This window comes from Amia ocellicauda, chromosome 8, assembly GCF_036373705.1.
Source record: "Amia ocellicauda isolate fAmiCal2 chromosome 8, fAmiCal2.hap1, whole genome shotgun sequence".
Classification (NCBI taxonomy): Eukaryota; Metazoa; Chordata; class Actinopteri; order Amiiformes; family Amiidae; genus Amia; species Amia ocellicauda.
Genome location: NC_089857.1, coordinates 29,442,077 through 29,456,516, shown reverse-complemented (window position 1 = coordinate 29,456,516; position 14,440 = coordinate 29,442,077). Strand labels below are relative to the sequence as shown.

At 36.6% G+C, this 14,440-nt stretch overlaps 1 protein-coding gene across 1 annotated transcript in view; it reads left to right on the top strand.

Moving 5' to 3' along the window:
* Nucleotides 1-14,440, top strand: part of dcc (DCC netrin 1 receptor) — a 309,571-nt gene that overhangs the window by 135,184 nt on the left and 159,947 nt on the right. The window contains exons 3-4 of the mRNA XM_066710967.1: nucleotides 8,715-9,002; nucleotides 13,802-13,952. Of these exons, the coding sequence (XP_066567064.1) occupies nucleotides 8,715-9,002; nucleotides 13,802-13,952 (439 nt within the window). The remainder of the gene's footprint in view (nucleotides 1-8,714; nucleotides 9,003-13,801; nucleotides 13,953-14,440) is intronic.

The following is a 14,440-nucleotide window of genomic DNA, read 5'->3' as shown; positions in this document are numbered from 1 at the left end:
ATTTTCACGCACAACCATTTCTAGGGTTTACAAAGAATGGTGTGAAAAGGGAAAAACATCCACTTTGCGGCAGTCCTGTGGGCGAAAATGCCTTGTTGATGCTAGAGGTCAGAGGAGAATGGGCCGACTGATTCAAGCTGATAGAAGAGCAACTTTGACTGAAATAACCACTCGTTACAACCGAGGTATGCAGCAAAGCATTTGTGAAGCCACAACACGTACAACCTTGAGGCGGATGGGCTACAACAGCAGAAGACCCCACCGGGTACCACTCATCTCCACTACAAATAGGAAAAAGAGGCTACAATCTGCACAAGCTCACCAAAATTGGACAGTTGAAGACTGGAAAAATGTTGCCTGGTCTGATGAGTCTCGATTTCTGTTGAGACATTCAGATGGTAGAGTCAGAATTTGGCGTAAACGGAATGAGAACATGGATCCATCATGCCTTGTTACCACTGTGCAGGCTGGTGGTGGTGGTGTAATGGTGTGGGGGATGTTTTCTTGGCACACTTTAGGCCCCTTTGTGCCAATTGGGCATCGTTTAAATGCCACGGCCTACCTGAGCATTGTTTCTGACCATGTCCATCCCTTTATGACCACCATGTACCCATCCTCTGATGGCTACTTCCAGCAGGATAATGCACCATGTCACAAAGGTGGAATCATTTCAAATTGGTTTCTTGAACATGACAATGAGTTCACTGTACTAAACTGGCCCCCACAGTCACCAGATCTCAACCCAATAGAGCATCTTTGGGATGTGGTGGAACGGGAGCTTCCCACAAATCTCCATCAACTGCAAGATGCTATCCTATCAATATGGGCCAACATTTCTAAAGAATGCTTTCAGCACCTTGTTGAATCAATGCCACGTAGAATTAAGGCAGTTCTGAAGGCGAAAGGGGGTCAAACACAGTATTAGTATGGTGTTCCTAATAATCCTTTAGGTGAGTGTATACTCCTGACAATGTCATTGTTGCTACTAAATGTTCTGAGAACACAGCACTGAATAATATATTTTATTACTATTTGCTTTTAATGGATGCCATTTCTACATCTATTTGAATCTTATATTTGATATTAAGATTTAATTTTTAATGTTTCAAAATAGCATCCGTTTTTTTTTTTTTTTAAGCACCCAATTCATATGTGTTTAGAAGAGCCGTTGCTGTGCTAGTGTGGTTTGTACTACAAGGTTTATAAAGCAAACCTCAGTAGCACAAAATGAATATGTACATCAGTTCCATTTTTATTTTACTTTTGTTGCTCTCTCAAAAGATACATTATTATTATTTTTTTGTTTCCATTATAGTTTCTGTATTGTAAATCGGCAAGGACAACAGACATATATGTAATGACTGTAGCAGTCCTTTTGATAGATGACTGGATAACTAGTGAGACAGTCCTCCTGCTGCAGTTTTACGTGGAGTGGGAGATGCTGTTTGTTATCATTATGGCCCTCCCTACAAAATTGTTGTCCAGAATATCAATCATCATATGTGGCGTGTATAGTCAATGCCTCCTCCCATTGACAGAACTCAAGAAGCAAGGTTTATCTTTCGTTCTGAAGTTGAAAACAGCCGAGGTGTCTGGAATTTCCATGGAAGTTGTGGTTTCTCCAAGTGTTACTCTCAACTGCTGTAAGACACCAAGGGCTTTCATTTTTGTAAAACACTATTATTTGGTCTGGATAGTAGTGCACAGCAAAAGTGAAACATGTGAATCAGACAGCAGATAAAATCAGCCCCTGTGTCAAACATTTCTGCAGGAACCATTATGGAAAGTGCATGGGAACAAACGTAATACATCCTTCTTTGCTTAATTGCTCGCCCATGAAAAAGGGATGATTGAATTGTTCTGAGAGTGCTTTTAATTTATATTTGTTATATAAGTGGAAGTTGTGATTACTTCACAAATAAATTAAGTAGAAGAGTAACAGCTTTTCTTTTCATTCTTTGAAAAATTGTGTAATAAAAGCTTTTCAATTAATGGTCGTAATACTCAGTTGTGAGTTCAAAATAAAGACTGTGGATTCAAAATAAAAATGGCTTCTGATGGAGGGAACTGATAGTGCAGACTGAAGGCTGAAAAGAGGATTTGCACAGGTTTAATCAGTTGCGGTGGTTTACTTCAATAAGGGAGTGAATAATGCACCCAAACTCAACCTCTTTCCCATACATTCACACACAGTTGTAGACGAAGATAATCCAAAATAATCACATTGCAGAAGAAGGATAAAACAAAAGTTCAGTACTCTGCTAGTCAGATTCACCCAGCAAACATGTAGAGATAATAAGAAGGTGAAGAAAATGTATTAAAAGATCAGGCCATTCAGCTCATCAGAGCCAAAGTAATTCTATCTCAGTGTCACATTTAATTTGGAAAACTCCCAGTGTATTAGCCTCCTCAAGAAAGTTTGATAATGTATTCCATGCATTATTAAATCTCTTTGTGCAGAAAAAACAACAAGATATATTTTTTTAGTATAAGAACAACATACACATTTAAGAAGTATCAGTTTATTTATTCCCTTCAAATTAAATAAAAGTGGCACACACATTTCCTCCAAGGCCTCATTACCTAAAGCGGAGCAGCAGAATTTTCATAAGTATTTGATTATAGCAGCTGAATTTTCATAAGTATATGATTCTGCCACTGTTTTTTATAAGTCTGTCCCAATAAACTGACTGTAAAATGTGTGCTCAGTTTCACGTAATAAACAGAACAATGTCACAGAACATTACAGACCAATCAGTTTAGATAGAGGTACACAAATCCTCAAAAACTCAAAGCACATTGCTACAGATGTATCCATCAGTAACATCACAAGCAGCAGACAGGGCATTTCGCAAATCAGACAATCATACCAAAAAAACAACGCCCACACCCATGCAATACATGTAAAAATGTACAAGTACAAAGTAGACAAACCCTCAGAGATGAACATGACAGCAAAGCTTGTCTTCAAACTAATCTTTAGAAAAGGTACTGTCATTTATTGTGACATGATAGGAACATTACATGTCTGAAACAGGTGTCATTTCAATTCAGTATGGAACATAGAACCCTAATTCTTCAAATCTCTCAGTTACTTCTTACTACTACCATTCTGCTACATATCGAACTCCGAGGATGAATCTAAACAGACAGGGAGACATCCTCAGCATGATTCTGGTACCTTTTAAAAGGATAAAGGAGAAACTGAAAGTTAAGTCTTCCAGGCAACACATACTATTTGAGGATAAAACAAGATTCCAGGGATAATAGAAGGCAACACAAACAGAGCAAGGAGCCGTCACACATCCAGATAAGCCATGCTCAAATTGAAATATGCTGGAATGTGAGAAGGCATTATTACATGTAGGTAAATAGAGAAGTGCAAACAAAAAACAAAAATATAATAATGGTAAAGTGAATATTTTAAGTAAATATGAATACATTTGTGGTTATCTAACATTTTAAGTAATTTCCTGTCTTCAAAATTGTCTCTTCAATAATTTATCCTTCTCGTAATTTCTTCAGGCATTTCTCAGACTCCTCTAGCATTTTGGCCAGGCCTCATCATGACTTCATACTTATTTATATGCTTTTTTGTATTGCATTTTCTTTACTACCTGGAGATTCCATAAGGATCTGTATTTCCTGACATTTTCCCTTTATAGCATAACTGCAGATGTCCAAATGGCGCAATATCTAGTGAAGCAAAATGCAATGAGTAACATCCAGAAGAAGAGCGGAAGAGCATTCATTTCAGATAATTGTGTAGCAGGAGAGCAGGATCAGTGTAGTTTGTGTGTATCTGTGTGACTTCTTGCAGTTTTGTGTACTGTATGGTGCTGTATGTACACATCAACTGGTCACTATTACAGCTGATCGGCTTTCGTAGAGAAACAGCTGGAATTTAAGGGACTGTAAAATAGTGCATGTTGAAATCAGAGATTGCATTTTAATTGTGATTGCCTTCACTGGTTGCTTTTATCCCTAGTTGTCATCATTAATATAATGATAGCATAGATATTAATTTTGAAATTAGGCTGCTAAGTGAATATTGGACTTAAAATGGGTTTTAAAGATTTAAAAGAGATGTTTAACATGTTTTTTAAGATCCTTCTGCGATTTCAATTGTGCTTACTCCAATTAAAGGAGCATTCAAGATTAACATAGCAGACAAGCCTCAGGGATGTTGTAAGTGTATAGAATGGATTCTGTAGTATAGAAGGTGGGAGATTAAATTATCGATTAAAACATTTTGGGATTTTGTAAAATGTATTATGCCTTGAACTGCACTGTATTTTTGCACTTTGTATTGCTCTTATATTTTGCCCTGCACAAGTGCGTCTACTAAGAAATAAATAATAATACTATTTTTACATACTGTACATTTACATTGGTGGTCACAATTATGGTGTCACCTCTAATTCTAATTATATTCTCACCAGTAAAGTTAAATTGGTCAAAAAATATTGACTTATGTAAACCTTCACTTTGTAAAGAATATGGAATCTTTACATTTTACAATTCTTCTTCTTCTTCTTCTTCTTTTTCTTCTTCTTCTTCTTCTTCTTCTTCTTCTTCTTCTTCTTCTTCTTCTTCTTCTTCTGAACCAGTTGATGGTACTTGGTGATGAGGTGTTGAAAATGTAGGGTCAGCTCACCACTAAGAACGAGTGGTTTACAGCACACATATTCACATGGCTTGATCCTTGTGCCTGGGGTGTTTCAATATACTAAAATCCCCTCTGATGAACAAATATTAGCAGAAGAGCTATAAGAACTTAGAGACATCCCAGCACAGTAGCTTTTTGATAGTAAGCCTTTAACTGCTCCATAAATCCAAGTACAGAAAGGTGAAATCCTATAGGGTTTTGTACATCTGTCAGACATGCTCTGTGAAAGTTAGGGCAGAGGAGCTGATGCAGAATTTTGGCACTCTTTCAAATAGAAAGAGCAGTGGCCCACAGTGAGACATTTGTACATTTACTCAGAGTTCACATTAGGGTCTTGGTAGCTATAAAACTAACAGTGAAAACATGAGAGGCTCATGTTAAGTTTGGGAATCATCATACTGGTCATGGGATATACTATGAACGAATAACTTCTCTTTAGAGTAAAAGTAAAATGCAAAACTTGTATGTAGGTTGTTGTGAAAATTGTTGATTGTCTCAACCACTCATGTTGGAAGTAGGGCAGTGTTAGTCACCAATAACTGTGCACCAAGCCTGGAATTTAAATGGTTTAATGGTCTCAAATCCCTATTGAATTGAAAAATACACAGCAACCATCACAAAATGACTACAGTATGATTGAAAATGTTTTGTAGCTCTCTTACATAGTGGGATGCTTATTTGGTGCAGAAAAGTTTCCAGAGGGAAATTATACCATGCTGTGCTATTTGTTAGTGTTGATGGTTATTCCTTCAAGGACAATCTCACGGTTGAAAGCAGTAACGCCTTTCAACTCTCTTACTTTACACTTTTCGACCCAAAATTGACAAAATATTAAAGTGTAGTTATTTCTGTTAAAAGTACACTACACTGATGTAAATATATTTATATTCATGTTCAAGATTTTGTATTATGAGGCTTGGCCTATTTCTTAAGGGGTAGGTTATATCACAGTAACTATGTTTTTTCTTACGTTTCGTTTCCAGCTCCACAAGGCATTCATTAAAAAATGTAAGAACTTTATTTAGAATTTTTAAAGCTAGACACACAAACTTTTTTTCCAGTTAACAATAGCCGTAATGCCATCTGTTGTGCCTATTATGAGCTCATTACTGACCTCAGATTAGCCTCACTTTCGGCTAGGGACATTTAACTTTGGATACATTTGATATTAATGCTGCAATAAGGCTACAGAGCATACCAGGAGTTTATACAATTTTTAAAGTCAATTTGGAACTCTTTCAGAACTTGTTTATCTTACCTTTTTATTTTACTTTATTTTATTTTTACCAAGGGCTCTGCAAAAAACTAATATTTTATGCTGCCATACTAAATAGCAAGACTAGCTTCTCATTTCTGACTAAACCTATTTATACCTGTCTTTCACAAGGTGTTACCATATTTATCTAATATATTGGAACACATTTAATTCCTATGTATGCTTTTTGGCTTTCTGTGTGTAAATCTTGCATACTCATCGCTGGGTTTTATGTCAGCTGTGGATATGTAAAGGAATTGCTGTTTGGGGATGCTGTTAACCATTCATTGTTTGGAAAGAATTCTTTAGAAACATATTTTTTTGTATGTAATTTCAAAGTGAAACCCAAAGTGAAACCCAACGTTGCCTAAAATAAGGACTGCATTTCTTTATAGCCTCCCGAGACCAGATCATCTGCATATTCATAATTCAGAATTTACAACTTTTTCACCTTCAGAGGATCACAGTAGTGAAATACTAAATGATTGATTGATATTCAATAATAATAATATAATAATATAATGTTTTTTTTTTCTTAGACAAAAAGACTAAGATGTTATAATAAACTATTCTATTTAATTGAGCATTGTACACTATGCTTTGGGCACAAATAAGTGTATATTTCAAAAATCCAATCTGATTTAATTAGTGATAAATATATACATTATAATACATTGAAAGGATAAATACAAAGATTCTGAAATAATAATAATAATAATTATAATAATAATAATATTTTCTAAATTGTCCAATTTAAAGTAATTTGTGCTTTCCTACGTTTGCGCTACTAATGGCCTTAGATGGATGCAACACTTGCTCTTCAATATGGGCATCAGGAAATATTCCCTGTAGGTTTTCCACCCAATGTTGTTTTCATTTGCTTGCTGTTTCCCTGAATATTTCATGAGACTCGTCTTTGAAGACCATCTAGGCTTGCTCTCACATGTGTGAAAAGAGACAAAAACAAATTGAACATTGATGAAAATGACTTTGGTGATACGATTTCAGGGCCAGCTTCTGTAAAGTAACAGTAATTAGGAAAGACACTGCTGACCTTCCTGAGGAATTCAGCAGGCTGCTATAGCTTGTAAATCCAAACTGAGCTCTTTGGTGAGAACACATTCTTATGGAGACATGGATGCTTGTAATTCTTTCTCTTGGGATTTTCCATACTGTAAAATATCAGATGCTTTAAAACCTGGATTAAAATATTTGTGTGTTGTGAATAAGCATCCAATATAAATCAAAAAGTCTTCATTGTTTCATGCAATATGAGTGTAAAAAAACAATTGCTGTTAAGAAAATTGAAGCCTGTGACGTCTTTGAACACAAATGTACAATGTACACAGCAAGCAAGATGCAGGCTTACTCCTATAGGCTACCATGCCTTATGGAAATGAGAAAACAGCATTTATGGATAGCACTGTAGTCATGCCATTTCAGGCTATGTGAAATTATAGCAGCAGAGAGGCATATAGACAGAACCATAAACCCCAGGAGCTGGAGCTTAGAATTACTTTGTAGCCCATTTATCTGCTTCTCTGTCACAGTGTTCGTATTTATGCTGGTATATTGACTGATGTAGATCAGAGTTAGAGTGTGGCACTTAACATGTTTAATTATTTTGCACCAGGTTATTCTATTACCACTAAAACAATAACTTAAAAGACACACTACACTTAAGCACCACATCTGTGTATGTGGTCTGTGTACTGTGTCATTGTTTTAATGTCTTCTTGCATTTATGAACTTACAGCTGACTGCAGTGAAAAAAAGCTGGACGATGATATATTGAGGAGAAGAGGTGTTGTAGAAAGGAAGTTATCTAAGTATCCAAGTAGTGGTTATATGCTCTGGATGGCTCAGAAAATGAACCTGTTTGTTCAGGTTAGCCCACATGAGGCCACATGCCAGATTTCACCCCTCATAGAGGCCTAGCTCAGCTGACGTGCAAGGAGAGTGTACTGGAGTAAGAAAGCACGAGCAATACAGGTCAGAATAAAGTCAGTAGGCAATGTCAATCAATACCTTTATTAACCTGATGAGTTCATTGAGAATAAATCCCCATTCAGAAGAACAACCTGGCCAAAGGGTCACACCACTGCAGCAAAATATCTGTAAAATACATTATCAGATGGCAAAAAACACTTCATAATAATAATAATAATAATAATAATAATAATAATAATAATACAAGACAAAAAACAGTAAAGGAAAATCAATGATAAAAACAAATAGCACCATATTAGTAAGCACAGTTCTCGGCTAGGTAATATGTAATTATAATGTGTTAATTGCATCTATAGTTAGTGTATAGTATATTTTGTTCATGTACTCTGAGAAGATTATGTTTGACAAAGGAACAGGTGAAAGAAATGATACATTGTGAGATACAGCTTGATGTCTGTCAAGTTTTTCCTCTAATGACAAGAGTATGAGAATAAGGAAAATCTGAAAATGCAAGCTGTCCATGAAATTACCCACAAAACCTTGGGAATTATGTCACACATACGGCTTTAGGAATATATTAGTATGTGTCTCCTGATCAACGCACTGAAATAAGGAACTTCTTTCTTGCAAGCTAGTGTCAAAGAGCAGTACGAGTGAAATAAAATGACAGTTTAAAGGAAAAACTGATTTGCCTCAGAGAGTTCTGGGACTAAGGGAGTAGGATTTTGCATGGGACTGGAGCGCTTTGTTTTATGTAGGTCTTTCATAGATGGGTCTTTGAAATAACGTCTCTCTCTCTCTCTCTCTCTCTCTCTTTCTCTTTCCTCCTTGTGCTCTCAGGCCCCCTGCGGCTGGTGGTCCCGACAGAGTCTGTCTCGTCGTACATAGGTGACACAGCCCTGCTGAAGTGTGAGGCGTCAGGGGAGCCCATGCCCGTGGTGCACTGGCAGAAAAATCGTGAGGACCTGCCACTCAGCTTTGGCCCTGAGAGCCGAGTGGTGGTGCTGCCCTCTGGAGCACTGCAGGTCAGCAAGGTGCAGCCCCCTGATTCTGCCACGTACCGCTGCCTGGCAGAAAATCCTGGCAGCTCCAGGACAGGCAGCGATGCTGAACTCAGAGTACTACCAGGTAAGCATTCACATCACAAGTGTAGAGGGGATAATAGAGCTTATAAACCACAAAATAATTTCCATATGTCTCTTTTCCCTTTAAGCTGTGTCACAATTATGTGTTGTCTTGAGCAGATATGGCCGCACAACCCTCACAAGATTATAACTTTTTTTAGTGCTTGATGTCACTAAATATGGCTAATCACAATTAATTGACTTAATAGAATATTAAATGTTTAGGGGGGGTGCAACATAAAAGTAATAAGGAAATGGTCTTTAGCAACAGGCAAACTGAGGAACCTGTGTGATACTCTGCTACTTAGTAGGTCTCAGACTCTGTAAACATCTTTTCTTAATTATTCCCAACAGTATGGTAGTTTCTGAAACATCTATTGTATACAAATGCCATCTTATAATTACTCTCACATGAACCCCCCCCCAGGAAGGAAAGCTGACATGTTTTGATACGACCCTTCGTATTGGCAGGACTTTATATACATCCAGGGTTTTAAATCACTGTTGTTTACCTAGGAGGCTGTCTGACATCAAAACATTGCTGTTACCTCCAGCCATAAATGATTTATTCTAGCAACTCACCTTCGACCTTTGATTTAAGTGCCTTTCAGGGACCAAAAAAAAATCTTCCATCCACATTCCTAGAGCTGCGATACATAAATTTTAAAACCACAAAAGATTTGTTGACCTCAGACCTTCAGGTGTAAATTACCCACTTCCAGCACTGAATAGTGGTGGTGCTCACTGCCTCACTGCCTTTAGACGGATACTTCTGACACAAGCCCGGAATATGGCCTTTCAGAGTCTAAACAGACGGTTGCTAACTTAATTACATTTCTTCCTACTGCTCCCTCATCAGACAAACATAATGGTAAAAATAAGTAAAGGGCTAAAGCTTTATTACAATGTCTGTGCTGCAATAACAGTTGCACTTTCCTGACTTAATGTTTTTGGACTCACAAAATCTCTTTACCATATTTATGATGTGAATTGCCTGATCTTCTGAACTCAAATCCATCACATTGCTATTATTCATAGTGTTTTTAATCAGTAACATTATTTCACTTAAAAGTATTTCAGACTGTTGTTCAGCTTCTACTGTATGTCAGCCTTGTGCTAAACTCCACACTTGATCATAATTTAGTTTATCTAAATAAAATGTACAGTTGGAAATAAACCTTGCAACACATGTTTTAATCTACGTTCATTCCAATGAGTATACCTGTCTTGAAAAAATCATCACTGGCTCCCAGTCTTCTACATTATTGAAGCCAAGGTACTCGTATAAGGCTCTGAATGTCTTTTTGACCTACTGTTAGTCTATGCCTCTGCTTGTATTTCACATCCTGTGGATTGTGGATTACAAGTGACCATTTTTAGCATGTATTTAAAAACAGACGGCAGACAGACTTTTAGTTGTCAGATTCACCCATTTCTGAAATTCTCTCCATGATCTTTTAGACGTTCCATATGTGTCTGGTTTTACATCTAGTCATAAAAGCCAAAAAAAAAAAAAAAATCAAATGCAGTTTTAATGAATAAATCTAATCTTAATCAGAATCTTAATTATATTTCTAATTTAAATGGAAAGCAGTGCAGCTCGTTAAGGATTCCAGTGGTGTGCTGCCAATATAGAGTATGTGTGAGAATCCAGACCGCAGTATTCAACTGGAGATGTTATAACTAAAGCAATTTAGAATCACTGTTGTCTGACCAAGCAATACAAACATGAATCAGTATCTCAAATTTTAGATTAGCAGCGTTCATCAGGTGATGAAATTGTTTCAGCACAGAACTAGCCTGCACACCCAAAGCCCACTCATAAGTAAAAGAAAACAAATTCAATGGCAGAAGATATTTCAATATGGAGAGATTTAGATAAACTGTGCCTGGAGACCACAGAGAACATGCTTTTGAGGTATTTATACCATTTGAAGCCCTCAGTAAATGAATTTTACTAGGCACTTAGAATACACAATATATTGGATTATGATCTGCACAGCAATGAAATCTGGTTTTGTATCTATACAAAACACTGAACCCAAGGGGGAGCACTTAAATTCTTAAGAAATGGGGGACAAAGGACTGAACCCTATGGACCGCACTACTCTATATCACTTGTTTCAGGTTAAACTACCTTGAACCATTGAGACAAACTTGCAGTAGCTGGCATACAAAGCAGGAAAGGAGCCGTTTCAAGGTGATGCTGTACTGCTGATAAAATGCTGTAGTCTTTCCAACCAAATCCCCTTATCAACAGCCTCAAAAGCACCAGAAGCATCAAGAAGCACTGGCCCCGACATTGATCCGGTATTACAAGACTGGACTACAACATCTTCATTTTATTTATTTAGTTTAATTGGTGGTATGCATGCAGTCATGAGGCTGAGATGTCACCTTTTCAATTGCTTTTGGCGAGAAGGGAATATTTGCCATAGACTTAGTGTGTTCAAAATGGTGTTTGTCTGTGTTAACATGTGACAGTTGTGTAATTCTGCATTGCACTGGAAATAAAAAGCATTCTCCTTCCCTGCCCTCTTCCAATATGTTGCAATATTAAACACAAAATGTCTCCCCCTTCCCCCTCCCACCTGAATACAATAAACAGCTTGTTTCCACACAGACACTAAAGAATATAGGGACAGTAGTTTCTTGCAGGACCACTTATGCTGCAATTATTACTTATTTGGTTAGTGATCTTATTTATATAATTCAGCATCAATCATACATGCATTGGGGGTATTAACTGTAATATCCAGTGGGCTTCGCAAAGACTTTCTATTTTTAAATTGCTTTCACACTCTTGCTGTCCACAGTCGATTCTGTTGCTAGATATTCCAAGCACAGATTCCAATCACAATACTCTCTGCAGCTGTATTTAATCTTCAGGGGAGTAATTTCAAATGAAACTACTAACATTTGGAGAAGGGAACAAGGGGCTGACTGGCTTTGTTGATTGGCAAAAAGATACCAAACCTTCTCACCTCAAGCTTACCTCATTTTATAAACTAGCAAAGCATAATTGAAAGTCATTCCATCCCTGTTTCTGGGCCCTGTGGTCTTCTTAATGGGTAGCTGTCATACAAAACACCAGACATTGGCTCTGCTTTAATATATGCTTGGTCTTGGGTGGAAACCCATAAGAACAAATATTGGTATTGGCTTTCATAGGCAATATGAAGAAAATGGTCTGGGACTGGTTTGCTTAACTGCGCCACAGGTGGCCAGTGAGATCTTGCTGTTAATGGACAGTTAGAGAGTATTGCTCAAGGGTTGCATTGCCCTACAATGTTACCAGCATGACATTGCCCTCAGCAACTGGCTCATTCTCAACCTGCCTGGGTCATGTCTGCAGTTCACAGATGAGCTGGGGATAAGCAAGGTCAGACTAAATCCAATTTTCAAACAAACTGCTGCAAAATACTACTGCTTTTCTCAGATAGAAGTGAAGTAATATGTCTCCATTGTGTGACAACAGCTTGCTTTAGATATGTACGAAAAAATAAATAATAGATTTACAGGAGTCACACAAAACATGCACATTACACTGATGCATAAACCTATCTTAATGGGCAATATAATTTTACTGAAGATACGCTCAGAACCAGAAGCCAGAAAATTGAATATATTTTCTGTATAGAAGAGTAATAGTAGGTTTTCAGGTATCAAAATGGTTGTGAGGGCATTCTAGATTGTTTATACCACACACTCTTTTTTATTCCCTTTTTAATAAAGACTTATAAAGATATATAAAAAAAAAACACTTTAACTGCTGCTTTTCCTTCCAAGTCCGCTGGCTATAAAATGTAATTATTTAGCAACAATGTATACCCTTAAAAGCGGTAAAACCTTAAGAAATACTAAATATATGGCCAGTAATGAAAGGCTGGTAACATAAACCCGATACCAGACAAAAGACTTATTAAATACTGTTGTGAACAGTTTATTCACTACTTCAGTCACTGCTTTTGTTCTGTTCTATTTACTGTGGTGACCAAGAATGTTTGGAAATTAATGACAAATCACAGAGGAATGCAGACATACATTGAAAAAGCTTCTTTTAACAAAATTGTAATGAAGCTTGAAACCTAGCAGGTCTCTAATAATTATTGCTGTACATATGTAGTGCTACTGGCAGATTCACAGTTTACTAATTCAAAGTCATGTGTCACTATGATTTACTATAATGCTGTATGTCTGTCAGCCTTCCTACTATTACATTGTAATAAACATGCTCAAATGGGTGTATTGTTGCACTATAAATTAGTAATTACACACATAAGAACAAAACAAAACCCTAATATAAAGGGTCACCAAAGTTCCTCCTGATGTGAGTAATATGTATTATTATTATTATGTATTTATTAGCAGACACCCTTATCCAGGACGACTTACAAAATATAAGTGCAATACAAAGTGCAAAAATACAGTGCAATTCAAAGCATAATACATTTTACAAATCCCAATTTACACAAGGGCATACAATATATGAGGTCTTACTTCCTGGATTGTAAAATGCAGTGCAGACAAGATGTTAGGTCACAGTCAAGGACCAATGGAAAGGTAGCAAAGGGGAAATCAAAATAACAATACGAGCACTAGTAATGTAAGGCAACTAGTATGATAAAACTCCTGCTATCTTACAGGAGAGTAAATTACTAAATTACAAGTACTTTCTGAAAAGATGTGTTTTGAGTAAGCGCAGGAAGGAGGTCAAGGAGGTCAATGTACTAGGTGAAATTTATGTTATGATCTTTACATTGGCTTTTGTTTAATTATGTTTTCTTTTCTTTTTTCTCACAGAACCTGGTGTTCAAAGAGTACTGGCTTTCCTTCAGAGACCCTTGAAAGTTGTTGCATTGGAGGGTAAAGATGCCATTCTGGAATGTTCTGCCTCTGGGTTCCCAACCCCTACCTTTCTCTGGATGAGGGGGAGTGAATTGATCCAAGTCAAGTAAGTGTTCATTTTATAAACAATTAACAGGAGAATTGTGGTTATTAAGGTCACTGTAATCCAAACGTGATTGTTAAACCACCATTTGATTGACTTTGAAGTTGAAATAAAGTTGAAGATGATTTTCTTGCTAAGCTTTTCCAGCAATACACTAACTAGAAATGAGCCTTGTGACGCATTTGATTTAGTGTAATTTATCATAAGTGTCTAGTGTTCTCTTCAAATTCCTCGAGGGAGAATCAAAAGTTAAAATCTAATATAAAAATTAATGAAAATGAAATAAAATGAACTAAAAAAAAAAACACTTAATCTCACAAGCTGTTGAGTGAAGTATCCAAGAAAATCTAAGGACATAGGTCATAATGTATACACATATACACACCAAGGATTAATAAATTAAACAGTCAATTTCTCATTATATTGTAAGAATTGTAATTATCTTTTTTGGTGAAAGTTGTCCTCCAGATTAATGCATTAGTATAGCAAAT